The 25,943-nt window shown below is 42.7% G+C and overlaps 1 protein-coding gene across 1 annotated transcript in view; it reads left to right on the top strand.

Moving 5' to 3' along the window:
• The window catches only part of Col25a1 (collagen type XXV alpha 1 chain), a 401,020-nt gene that overhangs the window by 310,340 nt on the left and 64,737 nt on the right, over positions 1 to 25,943 (top strand). The window contains exons 11-17 of the mRNA XM_021245429.2: positions 870 to 896; positions 3,169 to 3,213; positions 14,182 to 14,235; positions 16,135 to 16,161; positions 18,524 to 18,568; positions 24,914 to 24,946; positions 25,349 to 25,384. Of these exons, the coding sequence (XP_021101088.2) occupies positions 870 to 896; positions 3,169 to 3,213; positions 14,182 to 14,235; positions 16,135 to 16,161; positions 18,524 to 18,568; positions 24,914 to 24,946; positions 25,349 to 25,384 (267 nt within the window). The remainder of the gene's footprint in view (positions 1 to 869; positions 897 to 3,168; positions 3,214 to 14,181; positions 14,236 to 16,134; positions 16,162 to 18,523; positions 18,569 to 24,913; positions 24,947 to 25,348; positions 25,385 to 25,943) is intronic.

A 25,943-nucleotide genomic window follows, 5' to 3' on the forward strand; every position in this document is an offset into this window, starting at 1 on the left:
ACTAAAGAGCTTTTATGTATGATGATGATGTCTGCAACTTCCCTAAAGCATGTAAAATTAAATGTATTTTGAAAGAATTAGAAACTACTTAATTTTTTACTTTAAAGTAGACATAAAGTGTTAGAACGATAACTCTATCTCTGTGTTCTTTGCCGCTCATCCGGCGCTGGGACTTGCTCTAAATAAAGCCAAAAGAACCTTAACTCGGGCTTTGTGATTGAAAAACTGCTGAGTCTCAAACTGTCACATTTACATTTTCCGTGTAAGTGTTCTCGTTCGTCTCACCAAACACTGTGTTCCTCCCACCACCTGTGCCATGTCTTAGCTCAAGCTCACAGCGTCTTTTCTTCAGGGACTTTTGAGGTGCCACGCTCGACCTTGGCTGCCCCTCATTTGTAAGCAAGGTGTCGTGCCAGTCACCTGGCGGCGTTTCCTGAGAGGAAGATGAGAACCGAACGTGTTTCTTTGTGGTGCTATGCAGCTATTTGCAAATCTGCCTCCTGAAGGCCTGCAGATGCAGAAGTCTTGGAGCACGTAGCTTTGCTGGGCACTGTGTGCATTTTAACTTCTTCTAGCACAAGCCCCAGCCCGCTAAGTGAGATGGGCACGACCCATTTGCCGGTATTCAGACGCAGGTGCACGGTACAGCGAACGTTCTCAGGGAAGAGATGAGAACTCCACTGCATGTGCTTCTTCCCAAAAGAGTGACATAGCTTAAAATCCGTTTTGTTCATCTGACTGAAAATCTTCCCTGAACTTCTGCGTAGTTCAGGGTAACAAGAGAACGGCACTGGACAGTTTTAATTGGTCGTCTTAGCTTAAATGACTGTTGTCTTCTGTTGACTGAGGTTTATTTTTTTCTTTTTTAGGGTCCTCTGGGGCCTCTGGGACAAAAGGTAGAGTATACAACAGTTCTGGGAAAGTAATTATACTCCCTTGCTCGGTGGCGGAAGTGAGCTACTATAAGCCACGCTGAGTAGTTGTTCTGCTTTGCACATTCTGCTTTCTAAAAATACAGCCACTGGGGCCGGGATTTAGCTCAGCGGTTTCGCTGCCTGCTGGGCAAGCGCAAGGACCTGAGTTCGATCCCCGGTACTAAAAAATTTTTTAAAAAAACACTGCCTTGGAATGCAGCATGAGACATCTAATCAGCTCTACTGCAGAAAATTCACTGTATCCAGAGTGAACTCCTTAGGCTGAGTGCTAAGCCTGTAGGTTGTTGAATTTGTAATTCAAATACTGGTAACACCTTGAGACAAAACTGGAAATCTCAAGGATCATAAGACACTGAAAACTGAATTCATGGCCTGGCTCAAATGTGTAATTGCCAATGGCCGCAGAACTGGTCAGAACAAAGGATGGTTTTCTTGCTTGGTTTGCAGTGTGACAGGTGCCTGCCAAGATCCTCCTTTGTTCCGATAACCTGAAATGTGACTTCCTGATTGTCCTTCAATGCAGCTGACCATGACATTGTGATGGGCGGATCTAGGAGTCCTGAAGCTGCACCAGTACCGCAGTGGTAACTGTGTCACCAGCAGGGAGATGGCTCTGTGCCGACACACATCACTAGGTCCCCACTGCCTGCTCTCCACTCCCCACCAACCTCCCACCCTGCAACTTGAAGGAAACTAAAGAAAACAATTGGATTATAACAGGTGGAAAAGTGATTATTCTTTATCTTTGGAATCCATCAAAGATAGAGAATTTTTATCCCCCAAGCAGTGGGCATGCGGCATCTGTTGAAACATAATCCTACAAACCAACCCAAAGCCAGTGAGTAGTGAGACACCTTGTGTGTAGGAAGACTTTGTCCCTCACAATGACATCTCCATTAAGCATGGTGTGAAATTGTAAAGCTGCCCTAATCCACATTCAGCCAGAGTCAAATTACTGCTCAGGCTTCCAGAAGTCGTTTAATGACCTCCTCTCCAACATCTCAAGCTTGAAGGAATTTGCCTTCTCAGTTGGTTTTGCACATAATTACTATATTTAGAACAGTGTTATCATTACTATTTTTAAAAGCTTTTTCCTATCATTATTAAAGAAATTTAATAATACATGTAGTAAGGGGAAAAATCTGTTTTCTAGTTCTAGGCAAAGAATAAGCACATTGTATTTAAAAATGGTTTCTCCAGAGCCTAAAAAGGAGGCTTGGGAGAGTAAGATGACATCATGCTTGCTAATGTTCCTGTATCCGCTTACCCGCTGGACCTTCTCAGGGAGTAATTACTGCTTCAGTCCCACCCCTTCCCATCCGCGCCGGCCTCTCCTCCCCGGCCGGTGCTGTGTGCCCGCCCGTGTTGGTGCAGGTGCACACACCTGACACACCTGCTTTCACCCTGTCGGATGGAACCTGCGTTGTTCCTGGTCCATGTGTGACGTTTGTAGCACCTGTTTGAGCCAACTATGGGACTGGCCCTCCAGCGACTGCAGCATGCTCCCAAGAAGCCAAGAGAAAATGCTCCGGACACAAGGCATTTAAGTTTCTAACATGGTTCCCTTATGGACTTGTGGAACAAGCAGTTGTTATTTCAAATACTTTTCGTTTACATATATAAATTTGTGAAATTCAAGAATTCAGTCACTGAGAGACTTGTTCCTGTTGTAACTAAAACTATTTATTTATTACGATACTGGGCACAGAACCCAGGCCTTCACCCTGAGCCACATTGCCAGCCCTGTCTATATTTTTTATTTTGAGACAGGGTCTTGTTAAGTCACTAAGTCGTCCAGGTGGGGCTCACACCTGAATCCTCCTGCCTCAGCCTCCCAAAGTGCTAGGGTTACAGATGTGTACCACCACACCTAGCTTTATTTCTTTTTATTTTAAGCAAAACATTTATTGGTACATTTTAGATATACATAATGATAACACTTGACTGAAATGTGTGTCTCAACTTAAATCCTTTGAAATCATATTAAGATGAAGTGTGTATTTGGGAATGGAGTTAAATTTTAACTCTAGTTTCTGAGAAAACTTGAAGGATCTGACTGCGTTATAATATTTGAACATAATGAGAAAGATCTGAAAAACATGCTCTTAGAATTTTTCTAATAGAAGTACTTTAGCAAGATACCATTACGGCTGATATAACTAATGTAATATGGATGTAGATTTGAAATGCTTTGTGATTGTGATGTCAACCTAGTTTAATTGTGTCTCCCTAGGGTTCTCTTGGAGCACCTGGGATTCCAGGGATGAATGGGCAAAAGGTGAGTTCTGTTCAATTAAGAATTTCTTTTACAATGTGGAAACCATTAAAGGAAGAGTTATTGTAGTGAATGATGGTAGCAGTATGTTCACATGCTTATACAAACTCCGTACATGCATTTGAAATACAGGAAAATTCTGATACAGATGATCAAATTGGTTTAATTTTTATAGATGGGTTAGCCAGAAACTAAAAATTTTCCATTATAAGTAGTTTGGCTATATTACATTTTAATAAGTTATATATGGGATAGGAAAATACTGTATTTAACATTCATTGTGATAAAATGTACTCTAGTTTTTTCTGATGATGATTAAACTAATATGTATATTTTTGGTTAAAGAAATTAATTCTCACAGAGGGGATCCATTAGAACCTTCTGAATCCAGAAGCAAGCTCTTTTTGTTAAGTAAAATTAGGAGTTAAATAAATATACTTTCCAAACTCTAGAACTACACTTTAGTTGTACTGTAATAATGAGAGGGAAATGAATCAACAAAATGAAGCTAACAAAAGGGTGAAACAAGGACCCCGCAAACAAATCCACCCCTCTGCGTGTGTGGATTCCTCCCCGTGAGCCCATTTACCAGCAGGCGTCCAGCGTTCCCAGTGGCCTGCTGCCCTCTGCTCCCTGGCACCCCAGGAAGCTCTCATGTCTGGAACCCACACCCAGCCTAGGAAAGCCAAGGCAGAGCTTGCAAAGCCCACAGCCAGGCAGGTGCCCTCCTGGAACCAGGGGGCCTGTGTTGGGGACTTTCCTGTCTCCCTCGGGGACTCATCTGCTTAGCCTCCTGGAGAATTTAAATCCATGCACTTGGAACCAAATTGCGAACTCGGAAGCAGCCCAGCCTTTAGGAGAACCAGCCCGCACGGGGGCCCTCCCAGCTGGCCACCCCCTCCCCGGCAGGAAGCTGAGGCAGCCCCAATGTCCCTCCGAGCTGAGCACGGACCTGCCACCTAAAGGGGTGTGAATTTACCACCATCCTGGACTCCTTGGCCTCAGTTTCCCCCTTTGTCAGCGGAGACAATGGCCATTCTGGCCTAACGTGAGGTCAGTGTGAGGATTAAGTGAGCAGATGGATAGGAAGCCCTTAAAACAGTACCTGATGTGACTATGAAACTTTTCTTTCATTTCATGGTAGTGAAATTCTGGAAATTTGATTAATCTGTGTTTCTAAAGAGGCTTTCTGCTTCCAGAACTGCTGTGTTCCCAAGTGAAATTAATGTTCTCAGCCAAGGCTTATGGCTCCTTTCGTCCTGAAACCAAACCCTGAGCGTTCATCTATAGCTCTGTAACTCCAGCTCCCACTTAGGAAGTCACACATCTGTTTGCCTCACAGATCTTAGGAAGGAAAGAGATTAACTTTGTGCATTGAATACTGCGGAGCAGGGATAGAAGCATAAGCAACAATCGAAAGTGTGTCCATTCTAAGGTAGATTTGATTATGACATACCTCAAATTGTCTTTTAACATTGGTGAAAACCAAAACTTTGTGTGCCTGAGCTTGTTTTCCTTTCTTTTCTTTTCTTTTTTTTCTTTTTTTTTTTTGAACTTGGAGACAATCATGAAAATTTATAGAAACCTTTAACCTGAAACAAAACAACTTTAAAACTGTCACATACACTCTTTTGAAGACTGCATAGTCTTTTTTTGCACAAGGAAATATGCAATTTCCTTAGCAAGAGAAAGGAATGTGACATTTTCTTGTCCTAGTCACCAAATTTAAGTTATATTTCAAGGAAAGAGACAGCTAATATTTGCAGTGTTATGTTTTGTTATACATCTTTGTGGCATTTTAAATATGTTTTCTCTAAAACCTAGGGAAATGAAATGATTTCACACTTGTGAAGGGATACGCAAAATGTCTAAATTTGTTTTCCCTATGCCATAGCTCTAGACCTAAAGCTTTGTGTACAAAACTTCTCTTAGTTCTAGCCATTATCTAGCATGGTAATAGTTGCTATGTGATCTTTGGGGAAATACAAGAGGCCCCTTTTCTCGAGATAACTGGTCCTTCAGACAGAGAGTAAACTGGCAGTAGTGTGATAGTTCTGTAGCAAGGGCAGTGGAAATATGTCTTCATCTTTTAGAATATGTTTTTCTAAGAGAGCTTACAATGACACGATGATATTCTTTTAAAAAATAGCTCTTCAGTGTCCTTACACTCTCTTGATAAAAATGTTTTCTTCCACATTACACCTTTTTCCAAAGAAGTACTTTTGATACCTAGACCCCCATTTTTAGATAATGGTTAAGGGAGCATAACATTTCTGAGCCGTCAGGAATATGGCAAATAATAATGAAGAAATAAAATGGCCTTTTTCCTCTCGTGTTTGCAAAAAGAAAGAAAACTACTTTAAGAAAACACTTGGCTTTCTACAACAGTTTTCAGCCCTTCTGATTGACAGAAGCCGTGACCGGCCTTCACCAGTACACTTGATGGCGACCTTGTCTTACATGTATTTTCTTTTAGGTCATAGGGATTCATCCCAAAACAAAAGGATGAATATCCGGTGATCTTGTTTCATGTATTTTTTTTTGGTACCAGGGATTGAACTCGGGACCTTGCGCTTGCGAGGCAGGCGGTGGAACCACTGAGCTAAATCCCCAGCCCTGTTTCATGTATTTTTAAGTACTTTTCTAGAATCAATTATTATCATTTTTGAATTTTAAAAACTTTATTATCATTCACTAAACACACACATATACAAAAATTAAAATTATTCAAAGAAAAGCAATGCAAGGGAAAAAAACTATAACAATATTCAAATATTATAGAACTCAACCAAAGCAAACTGAAAAGTACTTAAACATTTTTCCATATAATTAAAAAAAAATCTCAAGCATTAAGAAGACATCAAAGGATGTGATTTGTTTTAGAAGGATTTTCAAAACTAATATTGAACAAATAGTGGCCTGGAAAAAAATTCTAATTAGTAGACTCCACATAGGCCAAATTTTTTTAATTTAAATTTCAATGCAGTCATGTGACACGTGATGGAAATATAATCTGAGAAATATGTTATGAGGCAATTTCATCCGTGTGTATCGCAAAGTACCACACAGAGTGCCAACTTCTAAGTGCAAACTGAGAAGGTGTATGTCAATCATCTGTGATGGCCCCTTGATGTTATCCAAATATGTAGTTAAACACGAGATACATGAGGCTACCACTGGCATAGCAGCACACTGTTTTACAGTAAACTCTTTTATAGCAGTAGGATTATGCTCTAAAGGATGAAAAGCACAGCATGTTATGATGAGTACCTAAAACAGTAACAGTCATCTATCACACTATCGAGTACTGTGTACTGGTACATAGTTATATGTGCTTCTTCTGGAAACACACCCTTCTCTCCTTTGATCTCAGTGACTCTTCCTTCCCAACCCACTGATGAGCTCCAGCCTAGTCTCTATCTACATCTCTTCAAAATATAATATGAATTTACATTTGACATTAGCCTGTCCCCTAGGGAGTGCTGTGATTTTTAAGTAACATCAAATTTTAATCAGTTTATAGATGAGGAATTTGGGATTCCATTTCATCTCTTACATGGGAACCTCACAACTCCGTGCTGACATTCATCACAGCACACTTCCAGTAGCATTTTGCTGGGAGTGCATTTGGAGAGCAGATAAACGGAAGCTTCAGCCTCCCAAAGGTCAGGCTGGTGACATCTGCACAGTGGACCCAGATTTCTATGCTAGATTCGCTCCCTGGAACTATGGATTTCTCTCTGCTGTCTTGCCTCTATCATTTTAAAAGTCTAAGTCCTATGCCTGCAGGATTTCAGATGCTGTAGGGCAACTTGTTTCCAGTAGCAGAATTTACCCTAAGACTTGTCATCCGATCTCTCCATGCCTTTCTGGAGGTAAGCGCTTGGAAAAATAGTTGAAGAAGTGACTGATGTTCATTCTGGATGAGGTCATGTTTCAGGAACTCAGTGCTTCTGTGGGTCACAGGTAGGAATTAAATTATTCAATTCCCCGTCCTCTACACTTAGCAGTTGTGTAGATTAGAATTCTAAGGATACAGGACCCCTACTCCCACTGTAACTGTAATACTAGGACACATCCTTTTCGGCCAGGGCGTCATCACTGTCCATGGCAGGACATCTCGAAGCCCCACGCCATCGTGGAGCGCGACCCGAGCCTTCCCAGGCTGTGCCAGACACGGCTCGCTGTACTCTTGCCGGGACTCTGCATTCCATTTAATTCACTTCAGCGGGGCAAAGGATGCCTTCATTCTTTATGGGATTAATTTCAAGTTCCTTTGGGTTGGATAAAAAGTTAACCGAAAGAAGCTTTTGAATGCCAGATTGAAACAAAACAATCACAGTAATATTTCCTTTCAAACCACTTTCCCCTGGACCCCACTTAGGCATGTTAATGTAGAATGTAACGCTGATTATCACTCTGGTCATGGAAGTCTTGAGAGGGGAGATGCGAGGTTTAGGAATTGTGACTAGCAGTGAAGGGAGGGAGGGGCAAAACAAAGCAAGCCAGTGTGCCCCAGGGAGCTGTCCATCACCAAGCCCACTCATCTCCCGCTGAAATCAAAAAGGGACTGCATTTTACAGAAGCGAACACAGCAAAACTGACTCACTAGACCTCATTAAATTTTACCTGTAACTTAGAGAAGCTTTCATTTTCGAAATTCCCCTTAAGGAGCCAGGTGTGGTGGTATGTACCTATAATCCCAACACTCTGGGAGGCTGAGACAGGATCACAAGTTAGAGCCCAGCCTGGGGAATTCCGTGAGACCCTGTTTCAAAATTTTAAAAAGAGCTGGGGATGTAGCTCAGCGCAAAGGCCCTGAGTTCACTCCCCAGTACCGCAAAATAGATGATTGATAGATATTCCCTTCAATGTTCCATTGATTCACGTACTGATTTCTTCAGTCATCCGACAAATATTTCTTCAGCCCTTATAGAATGTCAGCCACCTCCTGAATACCAAGCCCAAAGCTAACTGCGCTCATGGGATGTCCAGACCAATGGGGACAGGGACCGTAGATCACAGTACGGCTCAGTACTCTGAGCTACCCTGAGCAGCTCGAGGATGACTGCAGGTGAGGCCTAGAGTCCAGCAGCAGATGGCGGAGGGAAGAGAGGCTTGCTGTGACGTCACACCTGCCAGGTACCTTAGGCGAGACCTCGGTCTTCGCCTTCTGTTTCTAAAACATCACAGCATTAACTGTGACAGGCTTCTGTTCGTCATGAACAACTCTGTCTGCAAACTTGGTGCCACTAAAACAGCAAATCAGTATAAGTGGCTCACCCCGTTCTTGGTTCTTTAGATATCTATAAATGATACTTCTTGATTTTGAAATTGGTATTAAAAATAAAGCTGCACTGTAAAAACATATCTGACGGTCCTAACAGGTCTACATCTGCCCAGGTTCATTTATTCTGTGTGGGGCCGCATTGCCAAGGGCTTAAAATAGCTATTAATACTCGCATATGTTTTCTTTCAAAGAGAAGAAAATTATCCTACTATACATAGTTTTACTTTTAAGGACGATACTTCAGGAAAGAGACCTTAGCTGGATTTTAAAGCTTTGAAAAGTAGATGTATTTTCAAAGGCTTAGGAAGTTTCAAGATGTAAGACTTTACCAGTTACTAAAATGCAGGCATTCCTTTAAATTACGTGAACTTGGAACTAGCGATAATGCAGGCTCCAGCTCTGCCTGCTCTGGCGACTGAGCCTGGTCACTGAGCCCAGGTGCTCAAAGTCTCTGTCCCCCTTCCTGCCTTTGCCCTACTCCTGCTCTCTTCTTGGTCTTAAAGTGGCTGCCATCACTCCTGGGTCTTCATTCCTCAGTCCACATTCACAGAGTGAAGGATTCTGTTCCCCCAAACACTGAGCAACACTTCCGAGCTCCATTGTGACGGGCTCCGAGGTCCAGGCCTGTCCCACATGCCCTTGGGGGGAATGGCAGAGGCTGATTTCCTGCTGTTGCTGAGATTTCTAACAGGGCGAGTGGGTTCCAAAGCAGCACTGAACCCTAATGGCCTATTTTAGGGGAGACACGGGGGCGCCGGACGGTTGCTCGTGTCTTGGTTGCTTCCCTGGGCCCAGCCCCTGGCGTGCAGCCCTGAGCTGAGGGTGTGCTGCGGACACAGGACACAGCTGCTGTCAGCAAGGCCGGGGCTCTGGTGTTGGGCGCAGTTCCCGAAGCGCTTCCCCGGCCCCGCGCTGGAGAGGGTGAGTGGGCCTCGCAGGAGAGGAAGAGGGAGAGGCCAGGACCCCACGCCACCTTCGCATGTCACCACTTCCCACCCACACAAACCCAATTTTAGCTATTTTCTGAGCCCACCCTGAAGTCTTCGCTTTCTGTCTATATTTCATTTCCTTTCCTCAAAGTCTGTCTGCATTTCCATACACTGACGCCAAAATCTGCAAGTGTCAGCCAGCAGACTTGATTGTGAAATAAGCTTATCCTGTGACTTTATTGATACAATGGTCGTGTTTTAGTTTACACTTTAGACATTTGGAATTTTTAAGCACTTAGTTTTTTTAAAACGCATAATGAAGGTTTGGTTACTAGGTTTAATTAGTTATTACTTTGTGTAACACCACGCTGTCTGAAGTGGCGTGTTCGAGCTAAGCTCCTGGCTGAGGTACGCGTGTCGCATTATGGGTGTGGACGGTCTCCTTTTGGGAGCAAGGCCATTGCTCTGAGGCATAACCGGTCCTAACGGGCCAGGCCAAGGTTTCCTGTTTCTTCTTTCTCCATGACACAAAGCTTCCTCTGCCTCTGCAGATGGGAAAGAAAAGGAGTCAGGCTTGGGTGGGCAAGGAGGAGCGGGAAAGTGCTGACCTGCTGCCCCGAGAGAGGCTGAGTCCCGGGATGGGCTGGGAGGGAGGCTGCTCTGGGGTGTGCTCGCGGGGACGCCCCTGAGCTCGCGGCCTGAGGTAGTGGACGGACGAAGAGCGTTGATCCCTGGTCTGGGGTGTCTGAGTGAAGACCACAAACAGCCGGACCTGTCACCTCCCCGTCCACTGCCCGGTCCATGTTCCTTGAAGTCACTTTGCCCTTCTGTTTGGATGAGTCCTTTCCGAAAATGCATGACTGGAAAGAAATGCACCTTGACAAGATGAATGCAAAATTATATTACACTAAAAACGTAAAGCTATGCCTCGTTTTAAACTCCGGGGACAGAATGGAAGCTATTGTGATTAAAGGGGTGGTGAGCCATAGGACTGCTAAACGACCTGCTTCCCCTCAGCACTCAGTCTTTTTGAGAGAGCCGCATTCCTTTCTATCTTTGAGTATTCTTTCAGGTTGCCCTTGAATTGCAGTACTTGAAATAATTGTAAAAGCCTTGGGTGATGTTTTATATTAGAGTCCTAAAGAGTATTTGGTTTAAAGAAAAATGAAAGCAGCCTGTCATCTTTCTTAAAAGTCAGTCCAACTTACGTTCAGCTTAAAGACAGAAATGGTCATTTGGGAGTAATATACCGGGACAGCCTTAAAATGTAGTGTATGGTAGAGAAGCCCCATCCATCTACCTGTGGTCAGGCCGTTGCCTGCTGTTTCCCTTCATTGCCGTGTGTGGGACGTCCTCCGTGTTTATAAATATGAATGACTCAGAAAGAGCAGACTGGGCTGTCCCAGAAGCGGGGGAGTGCTTCCCTCCCACACACACAACCTAAGTCCAGGTCTTTTCTGCCGACTGGCATGTGGTCATACGATGTCACTGGAACCTCCCTGGAAGAGGGCTCATGATCGTTTTTGTCCTCATATGTTAGAATACATTGGCACTACATTCATTCTTCATCAAGACTTTGATTTCTATGTATGCCTCTTCGTAGAGAAGAGGAAAACTTTCTTTAGAAAGTCTCATAATCTCAATTCAGTGCTTCCTTCAGTTATTATGTATTTATCTTTTCTTCCCCCCTTGAGTAAGTTCTCTGGGCACAGCCGCCTGTCATCTGTTTCCCCTCTATATCCCACAAGATACTCCGCACGCAGTGGAGTAGACAGTAAGTTTTCACTGTGAGGTGAATGAGTCGGTGCCCTACAGTCTCTTAGCTCAGCTCTGCCCCTTGCTGCTACCCGGAGCTGCCCCGGGCTCCTCCCACACTGCTGAGCATTGAGTGGGCAGCGACAGAATCAGGACTCCGCGGTCATCATCTGCTCACGGCCGTTTGTTTCTTGATGGAACTTACGAAAGTGCTGTGAGATATTCTCCTTCTTTCTGTCCTCTTTTGATTCATTCAAGTAATATAGCTTTATCCACTGTTCAGCTTGAAAGTCTTGCGAATATCATTTCAAACTATTAACACCCGAGAAAATACTTAACTTGTAAGTGAAAAAGAAATATATACTTGAACAGCATTACATCCTTTCGATTGTGGCGATCAAAATGGCCCCAAAAAGAATTAAAATGGTGAACACTGAAGAAGCTACGAAAAGTTAACACAGCGCCCATGTCTATGAAAACACATACGCCGAGAGCCCTTTAAAGCAATTTAGGAATATGCGGTTAAGGCCATAAAGATGTGTCAATCACTAAAAAACAGACCCATGGAGTTTATCATGATTAAAGAACTCAACCGAAAATATGGACAGAGGTGTTTATATTAATTGATCTTTAACAGCCAAAATTGGGAATAATCTGTGTATTCAACATAATCACACCTCATTTTGATAGAGAAAAACTATTCATAGGATGGTGGTGAATATCATGTAAAAATAAATGTGTGGTGTACAGATAAAACAGAATGTCAAACTAGGTAATATGCTTGCAACTGCTTGGAAATATGTAAAAATAAGAGATGTAAGGAAATATGACAAAATGAAAAAATTATAGAATGATGAGATTATGGGGACAGTTTTTTAAATTTCATGTTAAAGATTATTTTAGCAATATATAAAGTCAAACAGAAAAATATTTCACATTTTAGTCCCTTGGTGTTCATATATTAAGGGGAATGTTGGGCAGATATCTAAACAACTTTTCTCTTCCTTGCTTCAACTCTCAGCATGAATTTTGTCTGGTTCCAGAGGCTTAACCTTCAAAAAAAATAACTCTGGCTACCACGGTTATTCTTTGAAAATCTAAACAAAGTTTGTATTGTTCTCTGGCTGCATCCCGTCTTTGCATTAAACCATGAGTTATGATATTAGTCCTTCCAGTTGTGGGCACTTTGAAGAAAGCAGACTCAATAGCTCTTGTTCTGCTCACAGAGCAAACGATACCTGCTTTCAGGGCGTATTCTGTTTCTGAGTTCTTACCTTTGTTAGATATAAATGCCATATCAAAATTTTCCCATAATGGTCGTCATTATTCTAGGTCAGGAATTTTGTCATTTTACTGAGGATCGTGCAAGAGTTGCAATTATACTGTGATTTCATACAGGAAGCAGAATCCCTTCCCGGAGGTTAGTACTTTAGCTATTGTAATAATGCAGTACAGTTGCAAGATGCCTTTTACTGTCCTGGAAAGACTGGCTTAGCTTAATTGCTAGGTCTGTCCTAAATTATCAGCATGCAAGTTTTATTTAATTCAGGTTTCTATACATTCTGGAAGGTCATTTATAAATGGGGCTTATGAAGCAATTGGCAATGAGGATTGAAATAGCCATCTTTTCTCTCCCAGTTTCTAGACAGATTCATTCATTAGGAGACACAGTGTGAAGAGCACAACCTCTTCAGCCAGATCATGACCATTCAAATTTTGAGTACTTCTTGGGCCAGGGATTTAGCTCAGTGGTGATGCTGCCTGCCTTGCAAGCATAAGGTCCTGAGTTCAATCCCTGGTACCAAAAAAAAAAATTTGTTTTGAGTACTTGTGTAAATCTGAACAAATTCGTTCTCTGTGCCTTAGTTTCTTTACCTATAAAATCATTAGAAATAATACTTTCCCCCTAGCCGAGTATAGAATCAAGTGGGTGAGGGAATGTGAAGATGTTGGGACCCAAGAGTGTTACTTTATTATGAATTGACATGGCTTTGAAGCTGAGAACACAAATACAAAAACGACCCAGTCCCGCCCTCCAAGTGACTTAGGGAACATTCTTCAAAGTCAATTGAGTTTTCAGTCAACATAAAACTACTCTTAAAGAAAAATAAAATATTTTTTAAAAATTAACCAAGAAGCAACTTTACCACCCTCAGTGGAAAGAAGAAAGCGGTTCACCAGTTGGAACATACAGGGATGTTTATTAAATGGAAATGAAACTCTAAGGGATGTAAGTTTGAGCCACATGGAGCAGAAAGAAACAAGGAGATCTACCTTTTCTGTCTGGATTCTTCAAGGGACCTTTTTCCCTTTTGGGAAAACAATTGCTGGTTCGGAGTCCAGAAAGACTAGTAGAGATCTTATTTCTGAAATGGAGAATTTTTTTCCAGCCTAAAATTGGCATTGTCTTTTTCCCCCAAAAGGTTGTTATTCAATATGACAGAGCCATAAGCCTGGAGACTGTTCTATTCATTTTTACAGTGAAATGAAAGGAAGCTATTTTTACTCTTTACTTTTGGGTCGAATGTGTCTAACCAAGTAGGTGTTGAAAGATGTGTGATTTTCAAGAATTAGATTTGTAAATGTTGATTCAATTAGATCTAATATGAAAATATAATGAACTAGTCTCTACTTTCCTTACCTGACGAGTCACTTATAAATTCTTAACCAAGAACGTCTTGTGTTTTCAAATGCCTTTTATCCCTTCAGTGAATACTTATTTGATGTCTGCAATGTACCCAACACCATGCTAAGTACTCACATTGGTAGTCACTTCGGATTTCTTGGTGAATAAAAGACTGAACAGAGAAGACTAACCCTGTTAACAGATCTTGTTCTCTAGAATTTTGGACCCTGCGAACTGACCCGCATTTCCACTAACATCGCTTATTCTCTGTCCACTTCTAGAGCACTGTTGGATGGTTATTGGCTTCAGTGGTCTATACAGCATGCTGGTGTTGTCCGTTTTACTTAGTTGTGTCTGTTCTTCATTTTGAGGGTGAGCCTGGGTTGCCTGGAGCTGCAGGACAGGACGGGGCCCCTGGACTAGAGGTTAGTGCACTGGAGCCAAGCAGATCCTTGGACACAAGGACTTCAAAAGCTATCACAATTTTTACTGTTTCACTGGTTGCACTTGGGTTGAATATTTGTCAATGGTGAAACATTCATCACTAAGGAAGATATTGCAATTTTCATTAGGGTTAAAAGTGCAAACAAATAAGCTAGGGTTGCCGAAAATCTATCTGGGATGATTAAATAATATCATCATCCCGTGTTTTACACGTGATGCTGTCCTCTTGCCCCTTCATGAGCATATAGAAGCAGGCCGCATGCACACTGCCTGACACGTATGTGTTTGTATTTACGAGCCTCGGTGCAGAAGATGTGCCCAGTACCACTGTGGCTTTTCCTTGAGACTTGGCCACCTTCAGCCTCCACACAACATATCCACTTAATCAGATGAAGAGCAAAATAAAGATGTGGCATGTTTAAAATTTAAAAATGGATGGAGTCTGAATTACTAAATGGGGAAAAAACGTAATGTTTTTTTTGGATTGGACGTTTTCTTTGTTTCTCAAAGAACAAATGAATCTGTTAACTATAAAAGATTGGTGACAGTTTAGTTTAAACCAAACAGGCAGACAAATCCCAAATCCTTTGATGAGTGCCTACCCCTTTAAGTACAGACCTAACGTCTAATCCGTCAGCTGTGCTGGTGGGGATCTGTCCCCGCAGATGCCTGTCAGCTGATTCTACAGATCACAGGGCTATTGACAGCCGCCGGGACAGACCTCAGATTTATAGACCTGTCCTTTGTCCTGCAGGAGAGGAAAGAAAATGTTCCTTCTGGGACAGCCGTTTTCCTGTCTCCTTCCTTCTTGCTCCACGCTAAAAAGTCAAATGATGGGAGTTAACGCTTAACGCACATTCACAGTGCTCTTCCTGTGTTGCCTAGCAACCTGGCCATCAGGCCAGATGTCGAGCAGTGAAGGTGGCCAGAAATTCAGAAAGCCAAGGGGTCAGGTTGAATTCCAGAGAATGAAGAGTTTACCCCCAGCCAGAGTTTACCTCCAGCGTTCTGGCTGGGTTATAAATTAAAACGCACATACACACACCCACGCATGCGCACTAATTGCCTTTTACCTTTTTTTTTTTTTTTTTTAAGCGGTCTGAGCCCAGGCAGCACCTACTCAAATTTTTCAACAGGAAATATTATCATAACGGGTTTGGTGCTCTTGAGAATGTTCCTGCTCCGTCGTCTTTCCAGGATAAAGTGACAGTTATGAGTTCTTTTCAGAGCACAATTTGCCTTTCAGTACTCATGCTACCTGGTTATCACCGGAAGAGGCGGCCCTCCTAGACTTGGGAATTACGCTCCCTTCTTGCGCCTTTGCACCTTTGCGCCTTTGCTGACGGCTCAGTGTCTCCCGGAGCACACCCCACCCCACCCCACCCAGTCGCTGAGTTAGAGCAGCGGAGTGACACTGGGAAGAGTCAGGGCTGGAGGTCCTGATGTCTGTAGAGGAAGACAGGTTGGGAACTCCTGGTGGCAAGGCCGTCCTGCTCTGGGAGTGCTGTGAGTGGAAGGCTTTGGGCAAGGACTTTCCGGTCTGTCTTACTGATCGAGAGTTTCAGCAGATTAAAAGAAATGGATAGGAAGTTTGCCGTGTTCTTCCTCTCTCCTCAGTGCCCTGGTATGTTCCTGGGTGGTCATCTTGGAATTATTTGTGTAAAAGGGCAAAGAATTAAAATTACATTTGCTATTGATATCCATACCCACTTCAGGAAACTCATCTTACCATTTGTTTTCTTATATGTTATGTATATAATATAGCCAAAATAGAAAATGCCACATGTGATTCATCTAACATGTTTTGATATCTGGTTTATTTGCTGTTGCTTAATCAGTTTTATAATTTAACATCACTCAATCTCTCTTCTTTTGCCCAGGGAGAACCTGGAAAACAAGGAGAAAAGGTAAGAATGATTCTGCCTGTGTTTTCCCCCAAAGAGGTATCCAGACTGAACTGAATAGATGGAGGGAACCAGGGAGGGATAGAGGGAGGGACGGACAGACAGGTGTACAGAGAGATATGATAAACAGAAATGGAGGTACCAGCAATAACCTTGTTTATTTGCTTGTTTCTCAAGCAAATAACTGACAATTAGTGTCAGAAGAAAATAATGTAATTCTTTTATTTATTTATTTTTTTGGTACCGGGGATCGAACTTAGGTCCTTCAGCTTACGAGGCAGGCAGCGGAACCACTGAGCTAAATCCCCGGCTGTAATTCTTTTATATGGACAAAAGCTTGAGTAGAAAGATTTACAAAAAGAGGAAAGACAGGAACCAAAGTTGAACATCTGTGTCAGACTTTTCAGTGGCTTTCAACAATCCCCAGGCCTGTGCAGCCTCTGTGCTGCTCACTTGCTAATGCCTTTGCAGTGCCTTGTGAGCATCTACATCTCTCTGCTGCTTGTTATGTCACTGGGTTAAAGGGATACACATGTTTACCTGCAGCAATGATCTGAAACGTGCCCCACAAAGAATTCCCATAAAAACAAGAAAGAGAAGCGAAAGGAGAACAGGGAGCTGCATGCTCCCTTCCTTCTTGGCTGTCAGGGCCGTGTTGAGTCTCTGTGCCTACAGTGGCCTTGGCTTCCTGGTTCTCATGCTGTACTCTCATGGCATCCAAGTGGGGAAGCCCACGATGCTGCACCACGATTGGATCTGGCAAATCGGCTCTGTAACCCCTCGTTCCAAAGAAGTTCACCTAATGACCAAGATAAGTCTTCAGTGTAACTGTACTTTTCAGCGTTGTAAAGAGAAAAGGGGCATTTATTTAATTAGAAGAAGAGCAAACTAGAGGGGTGTGGAAAGCAATTTCATGAATGAACAGCCTGTGTCGAGCCCTGAACTTTAGAGTCAGCCACTCTGTGCCAGTTTTTTTTTTTAAAGGAGGTTTGTTTTCTAATAAAGGGATTTTCAAGCAATTTTTTAAAAGCATGCAAACAAACCACCCGTCAAAGTTTCTTCAGAATAGATTATCAATACATTTACTTGGCATCCATCCAGCTCATGGTAGTTAACTGGAAATTGGTCCTCAGACAACTCTTTTGTGCAGAACTGGAGGGGAAGAAGCAATGCCCACCCCTCTTGGTGGCTGTGAGGTAAGTCGCCAGCTTCGCATCCACCGTGGGCTGTCCGCCATCACGGACAGAGTGCGGAGCAGGTCACCCCCATGCTTATTTGAAACAAAAGAAAAAAGTAAAAATCTCCCTCCTCCACTTCCTGTCTCCCAAGAAACTGTTCATGACAGTTTCTCTTTGGTTTTAAGGAACTTTTTTAATGATAGGGAAGAGGCCTCTTACAGGGGCATTGCAGCCTGTGACGTCTGTGAACCAGCATGCGCTGCTACCATTGCTGACGGCCATCGGGCATGGCTCAGGGTGTGCGCACAGTACGGTACCTATTTCCTTTAAGTAGAGGAAAAAAGCACCCTTCCGGTTCACAGACAAAGTGATGCAATGAGAATTTCACTTGGCCAGTAAGTGTCAGAGATGGATGCCGTCTTCGCAACTCCGAAGTCTGTGACACGTCTACTGTGATGTGCAGCAAAGCTTAAATTAACTGAAAATTTAAAGAGGCAAACCTTGAAGAATTGAGGAAGGCCTTTTTCCCTAGTGCATTGCTTTGTGGAGAGAAAGGAGATGCCTGGGAAGGAAGGAATGGAATGGGTATAGGAAGTCTCGAAAATAACAGGAAGCATATATACACAAAAAGTTTTCTAACAAAGTATGAAACTTTCATTTCACAAATAAATAATTACACAGACAACAGGCTTTGACAGGCACGTCCTGCACACTAAGGCCCTGGAGATTGGAGACAGGTTTGAAGAAGAGGTGCGATTTACACAGGTAGAAGACAAAAGACAGATAGGAGCCCAGGTGTTCCAACTTGGACCCAGAAGCAGGAAGGGGTAGGGTAAGGCAGTGTCCAGAGGGATTTTCAGGAGAAAGCTTTTGGTACAGGAGCTTTGAGTGGAGGAGAAAGGAGAGAGGGGCAGGAGGTGCAAGTATCCAAATAAGCTATTAGAAGGCCGGCAGGCAAATTACTGCTTTCTAGCAGTGTTAGGGAGCTTAAAACTATTCGGCCATCTTCACTGTAATAAAATTAATTGTGTTGATATCAGGCAGCTGTGCGAGTGAAGGCGGATCAGCGCAGAACATTTGCGACTGATTGTCATCTACAGCACTGTGAAAGGGAGCTTAGGGAAAAACACTCCTTGCTTAAATGTTACCAGTCAGTTTTTATGCACCTCACTCTTTCCTTTCCTCAGGGAGACGCTGGAGACAGAGGCCCCAAAGGTGACACGGGAGAAAAGGTACAGTGTTGTGAAACATGAAGGGGTCTGTGCAGAAGCAGGCACGCGGTTTCGTGTGGAAACGGGGGGGGTTGAAAGAGGTCAGTCAGACTAGCTTAACAGGACAGGGGCAGAGAGAATTCTCCAAGGCTAGAGAGTGTTTCAACACTGGATTTATAAAATGTTAGTACTCCTCATCCTATCTACAGATTTAAATATTTTGAAAGAAAAATGATATGTCAACAGTTCTAAAAAATGTAGAACTAAAAAGTTGCCAGTAATGTGGCTTTCAAGGAATGAAAACACCGCGTGTGTAAATGGGATCCTCCGTGTAGATGCAGGGTTGGAAAAGAGTTCCAAAGAGACCTCGTTTGGTCCAGTTGCAGGAGACAGCGTGTCAGGGACTTGGGACGAAGTTTAAAAGTTGCATTGTAAGTTGTTATCACCTGACTAGGGTCTTTAGGGCACTCTTCAAAATTTGCCTGAACTTAAAATCCAGTAAATCTAGATCTTTTGTCAGCTTTTATATTTTTTTCTCGGCCATTTAAATCATGGTTAGGGTTGATAGTGCCGTAGTCCGTGGCTTGTTTTCCTCCTCCGAGTCTCCCCTTCCCTCCTCTCCTCTGTCTTTATAGCTTTTGCTTAGTTTGCTGCTTGGACATCTCACTTCTCCACCGCAGGACACATTCTATTCCACTTCACTGTGTTGAAAGTGAAAAGAAGACATTTTAAGAAACTGACTTTACAACAGAATCAGATGGACAACGTAAATCAAGCCAAATAATTGATTAAAAAAATTATTCATTTAGGCATAGAGTTGAGGATAAGACTGTTTCTCTTTGAAAATTATTACAGTACAGATGGATAATGGTTAGTCATAAAAACATGCCCACAAAATAAACAGACATTTATCTCTTTCCTTCTTGTAAATATTAATATAAATATGGCATGGGGGAATGAATTAATGTTACTGAGTAGCAACAGAGTTTGTGTTTGAGGAACCGTCTAGGAATTGGAGGGGATTGGGTCTCTTGTGGACCAGGCTTTCTTGGCCTCAGCGCCAAGAAAGATAATTCTTTTTTTTTTTTTTTTTGGTACCGGAAATCGAACTCTGGTCCTTGAGCTTGCGCAGCAGGCGGCGAAACCATTGAGCTAAATCCCTGGCCCCTGGACAGATAACTCTTTACCATGGGCCGCGTCATTGTTGGCCTTTACCCATGAGATGCCAGTCACACCCCTGAATTTGACAACCAAATGTGTCTCCAGGACAGAATCACCCTCGTTGAGTACCATTTTATTTATCTGCTGCCATCAGATATGACATGAAGCTGCTTCATACAAATAAGACCAAAGGCACACTCCGGCCACTCTCAAGCTCAAAGTTTGACACCCTAGCTGTATCAGCCTGGATGATGGTATATGAACTTTCCTATTTTTGCTCAAAAGCAGAGGTCAGCCAATTTTTTCTGTAAAGCACCAGAAAAATAAATACTCTTGGTTTTTTTTGGGCCATGGGGTCTCTCCCAGCTCCTCACCTCTGCTGTGGCAGCGTGAATTCGACCACAGGCAACACGTAACTGGGTGTGTCTGTGTCCCGATAAAACTTCATTACTGGACTTGGAAATTGTAATCCTCTGACTTTCACGTGTGGTGAAATATTGTTATTTTGAGTTTTGTTACCATTTAAGCCTATAAAAGCCATTGCTGGCCTGTAGGCCTTGCAGGTAGCCAGCTGGATCTGCTCACAGTTGCCAACCTGGGCATGAAAGCAACAAAATACTCTACACAGAGGACAGTTTCTTCAAGTGAAAACCAAATGTATACCAAGTAGGAACTATGCCTATGTGGGTTCACATAGAATATTTTATGCTTTAGTAGACATATTTTTAAAGCTTCACTTTTGGAAGGTAGGCCGATAGTTGTTTCTTTAGTAACACGTGTTTTGAAATTGAATTTTACAATTGTAAAGCAACTTTTTTCTTTGAAAAGACCAAGGCACCTCGCAGGAATACGGTTCTTATTTTATACATTAATGCAAATCATTTACCATCCTGACTCATACATCATAAACTCTCAGTAAACCTTCACTTTTCTTGCCCCACAGAAATGGAAATCAACAAGATTGGTTTTTTTTTATCAAAAAGTTTTATTAGCTGAAATTAAGTGCAAGAACGGAAATCATTTCTCTAAGCTTTCAGTGGGTCTGAACGGGATTGTAAATAGGAAGCTGTAACATGTATAATGTGTAACCTGACCCCCAGCTTTCATCCCAAGAACGCTGTAATTGGAATATAATTTTTGATGTGTTTTTTAAACATTTCCTGCTTCTGTCATATGATTTGTTTCCAGCATGTTGGAAACACTCTTTTTGTGGCCTTTTTGTTCAGTATGTGAAACTCATTCATCATTCACCAAGGTTAGGATGTAAATTTTTTTTTTTAAATCCTTCTTTTCTGCTATTGATGTAGTAAATTACATCATCAACTGATTCACTTTAATAGGATTTTTTCCCTTTTGATCCACCTCGGCACCTTTGGATGGTAAAGCAATCTGAGCCCTTCCAGAGGTCAGCTGGAAATGCTGGGGAACCATGAACACCCCTGGGCTGGGCGGTCTGTAGCCAGCAGCTGCGGTGCACTCCAGGCTTAGCCTCTCCCGTCAGAGCGGAGTTCAGTCCTGTGTCGACCACCGTGGAAGGGTGCTGTCCACCCCTCGGGGTGATGACCCCACCGACGACTGTGGAAATGGCTTTCTGCTCTATTGCCACCCACCTGAGAGTGGGTGCTTGTGCTGCCCACTGACTGGACCATGTCACCCTGTCATGCACTGTTTACCTGTTGATGTAAGGCTTCCTCCTTCATTTTCATGGCATATCTGTCCGGCTCTTCTGTTTCTTTGCTCCCCAGTTTCTATTCTGTGGAACACACCACCTTCTTCCTTGACATCTGTGTGACATTTTTCATACGCAGCCTTTTGAGTTACTCCAGAAACCACACCATATCTGGAGCCACCGACACAACTAGCTCCCTCAGATCACACCTTGGCCTGTCTCGGTGCACCCTGCATTGCTCAGTGCCACCTCTACCATGTTCAGCGCATGTCACTCTTTGCTTAGCCGCCTCTGCTCTGCTCTCCCAACTCCTCACCTCCCCTTTCTCTCTTTCATTTCCTCTCTCCCCCTCCCTCCAGGCCCCTCTCGGCTCCCAGCCACCACCAAGGCCTTCACAGTGAGCTCCATCCCCAGCCCATTTTATTTTTTACTGAGACAAGGTCTCACTGAGTCACCAAATTGCCCAGACTGGGCTGGAGCTGTGATCCCTCCGTCTCAGCCTCCCAGAGTGCTCAAGTTACATACAGGCTTGTGCCACCATACCTGGATCTTCTCCATTTTCTAATCTTATTCATTCTTCAGCCTGAGTTTCAAAGTCATTTCCTTGGGGCGGTCTGTAACGCTCCTCTGATTGATTAGGTCACCTACGAGATCCTCCAACAGCACTCTTTATAATTTGTCATAGTCCTCATTATACTTTAATATAATTTCTTTTTAAATTTGACATCAAGCTCACTGAAAAAGCAAAAACAAAAAAAGCAAAACCAAAACTACGTAATGCTAGGCTGTGCTATTCTCAGCACCAACCCAAGTTCCTGACACATAGTTAGAAAATATTTATTGAATGAAAAACCTTTAGAATTTCTGTTGAACTTTATGTTCATAGAAGGGTAGAAGATTTCCTTGACTGTGTGTTTGCTTGTCGTGGCTGCTGTGTATGTACACAGCAACACAAGATTTCCCAAACATGACCATCTCTTTTGTCCCAGATTTTTTTAAAGGAAAGAAAGAAATAAAATATCCTTCATACTTTCAATGTTTTGTATTATAGATACATTATATAGAAACATATATACAAATATATACAGATCATATATAAATGTGTTTATTATAAAAACAGAATGGGGGCAGGGATTGTGACTGCTGGGCTGGGTTGTATGACATTGCTTCCCCAGCTTCCAGCACTCAGAACACACTTGGTGCATAATCAGTGCTCAGTAAATACTTCTGGGGTGAATTGATGAACGCTATGAATATATCACCACATTCACTGTCTGCTCCTACATGGGCTCTGTGAGCATATGCATATAATCATCCACTGAGTGTTACATTTGAAAATAATCACAAGTAAAACTAGAAATAGGGCTTGAATAAGAAATTAGTGAAATTGGGCCTAGGATTTAGCTCAGTGGTGTCAGGCCTGCCTTGCAAGCGCAAGGTCCTGAGTTAGACTCCTGGTACCAAAAAAAAAGTGAAAATCAAGTTCCTTTATCTCAAGTATCTCCTCGGACTATATCCCCATCTCTGACTTACACTCTAGAAATTTTGGTTTCTAAACCACATCACTTACGAAGCTAGGAACGTATTTAAGACACAGGGGATTTTCCCCACCTTAACCCTACATCCATTTCACTCAGCGAGGAGGAGGATTATAGGCACACACTGCTCCATTTCACTCCCTGCAGCAGCATCCTTCAAAATGCCTAACTTACAAATGTTTTCCAGAAGTTTCCTTGCCACTTAAAATTTATAAAAATGCCTGGAGATTTCACAGTTCCAAATCTTTAAAAAGAGAATAAAAATATCATTCTTAACTGTCCATCAAATAAAACCTCTCAGATTTCCACAAATAAGCCAGCCTTTTGGGAATCTGTCCTTCTTTTTCTAGCCACTTTCTATGAGAAAGAAACCCAGTTTTTATTCTCTTACAGTGGGTTATCTAACCACTTTTCATTAAAATGCTGAAAAAAGTTTTAACTACAAGCAATTTCCTTTTATTTACAAGTTCACCTCAGCCTTTATGTCCTGTTGTCAAAATGAAATAAGCCAATAATTCTTTTCTTATTCTAATAAAAAGAACATAGCAATAGAATTTAGCAAGCACCAAATTCACTTAATTTCTAGTTGTTTCAATTTCTTTACCTATCAAGTGGAAATAACATCTGCCCTGTCTCTTGGAAGTTTTCTGAGGCATAAATGAGATGAAAGAAGGAATTTTGTAAAGTCAAAGTTGTTTTTATGAATTCAAAGATCTTACTGTACAAAATATTGCAAACTGGTTCCTTAGTGTTGATAGCTTCTGGACTCAGTAGAAATAAAAAGAAATGTTTTATTGGCCACATTTTTTACATCCCATCTGGAACTCAGTTGAATGTTAAGCCCTGGGAAAAGGAGTATAGTTCTACAGAAAGACAGAAGGCAGAGTCCTCTACTTTGTTTAGTCACATTTTAAGTTTTCCTTGGGTAACAGCAATTACAGCTGTCAAAACTCACATGCAAGCTAACTTACCGGGGTTTCCTTGTTTTGTTTGTTTGTTTTGTTTTTTCTGGTACTGGGAATTGAACTCAGGACCTTACACTTGCCAGGCAGGCTTGGTGCCACTGAGCTACAACCCGGGCCTTAATTTACTGTTTCTTTCTCCTACTAAAGCCTTTTCTCTCCCTTCTTAAAGGCTTTTTCCTTTTGATCTTTGACTGCTGGCCTGTTTTAAAAATTCTTTTGAGATTTGTTTATTGATTTACCAGATGCAAAGTGACCGCACACTACAATGGGCTGCAGATTAGCTGGGCCAGGGAGCGCGCAGGAAGCACAGAGAGGCCTAAGGAAGGGAGCCGTGCCCACCGGAAGGAGGGCTCACGGTGCTGCGTGGAGGATTCGCGTACACACTGGACGGACGGTGAAGGCCGCTCTGAGGCAAGGCCATTTAGTTGTGAAAGACAAGGTGCCATCGTGGAAGAGGGGAGAGGAGAGCGGACGTGCGGGAAGGACCGAGGGCCTGTGGCCCATGTCTGTCTCTCAGAGAGACTGACGAGCAGCTTCCGGAATCTACAACAAGGGCTGGGCCTGGCTTTTGCGCAGACAGACAGCTGAGGGCCCAGTGTGAGCTTCCTCCTCTGGCTGTTCTGGTTTCCTTGACAGCCTCAAGCGATCACCAGAAGGGTCAAGGGACTCCCTGACAGCAACGACCGGCGATAAAAACACCAAGAGAGAAAACAGAGAGTTGTAGCTCCCTATCCTAGAATTTATTGCTCCCTCTTTCAGCATGGTATCAAGGGAAGAGATTGTTGTACAGTATTTTCATTTTAAGGAATACAGTCGTAATGCATTTTGCATTCAAAGTAAACCCATGTTTACAGAAATACATTGCTTGTCTTCTAAGTCATTGTCATCTTAACAGCTGACAGATTCGTGCAAAGTCTCACAGAGCAAAGTCATGGTGGCCCATTGAGTGTCCTCGTGGCTAACAGCTCTCTGGGAGTGTGGTATTTCCTATTCCCTTACCTTACAGCATGATCTCTCATGGTTTTTATTTCAGGGTGATCCCGGATCATCTGCTGCAGGAATCAAGGTAATAACTCTGTGAGTGTCTGTACCACAGGGTCACAATTTTGAATTCCTAAGGCTCTCCTTTCTTTTCCCTTTTACCAGCATTCCTGATTACAGCTCTGTTCCTATTCTTTTACCATAATCGACTGCTAAACACAGCAGGGCCATCTGGGGGAGCTGGTGAAGGTTTAAACAAAAGATCTGGCCTTCTCTTCCCTCTCAAATTGGTTTTATGGAGATGTGGATTTGTATGTGAGCTATTGGTATATTCATAAAAAATTCCCTCTGTCCAGTGGGATGGAGAGGAGGAGAACAAAGCACATGTGACCGAGGAGGTTAGGCCATCTCAGGAAGTCCCTGGAGGCTAAGGCTTTGCAGAAAGTCCTGAAAGACTGTCTTTTCATCTTTGCTTTTCTTTGGCCAGGGAGAACCTGGAGAATCTGGTCGCCCAGGGCAAAAGGTAACATCTCTACCTTCAGTGTGTCCTTTGTACTGTGTCACAGACACCATTTTATGTGTGAAATCCACCATATAATATAAAGATGATTATTGCAAGGTGATGTAGTTTTCATGTTTTGCATGCAGAGTGTTATTGGCTGTTTTGCATTATTAAAGGTCTCGATTGTGACCATAGCAAAATATGAAAAGAAACTCTCTCCATGTAAAAGGGTGCTTTATGAACCGAAGTCTGCATGTGCCTTGCTGTCTGATCTAACACAGCTGCGCTGCAATGCCAACAGCCTCCCTTGCATGCCCAGAGGGAACCTGCATGTCTCTATCATTCATGAGAAGAAATGAGTGAATATCTGCTAGCCGTCTCATTAGAGAGTGATAGACAGGTCTTTAAAAATTACATTCCTTTTCCTCTTATCACAAATACTTTTTTCTCGATAATTTCTATGAGTCTACCTGTGCCATGAGTATTATGTTATATGAACTATATGTGTTCGTGAACTAAACTTAAAGACACTAGCCCTACCAATTTAACTAACTGAGCTGGGGCTATACTAAATTTATCG

Source organism: Heterocephalus glaber, unplaced genomic scaffold, assembly GCF_053883595.1.
Source record: "Heterocephalus glaber isolate CG9 unplaced genomic scaffold, H.glaber_assembly_v1.0 deba00001688, whole genome shotgun sequence".
Classification (NCBI taxonomy): Eukaryota; Metazoa; Chordata; class Mammalia; order Rodentia; family Bathyergidae; genus Heterocephalus; species Heterocephalus glaber.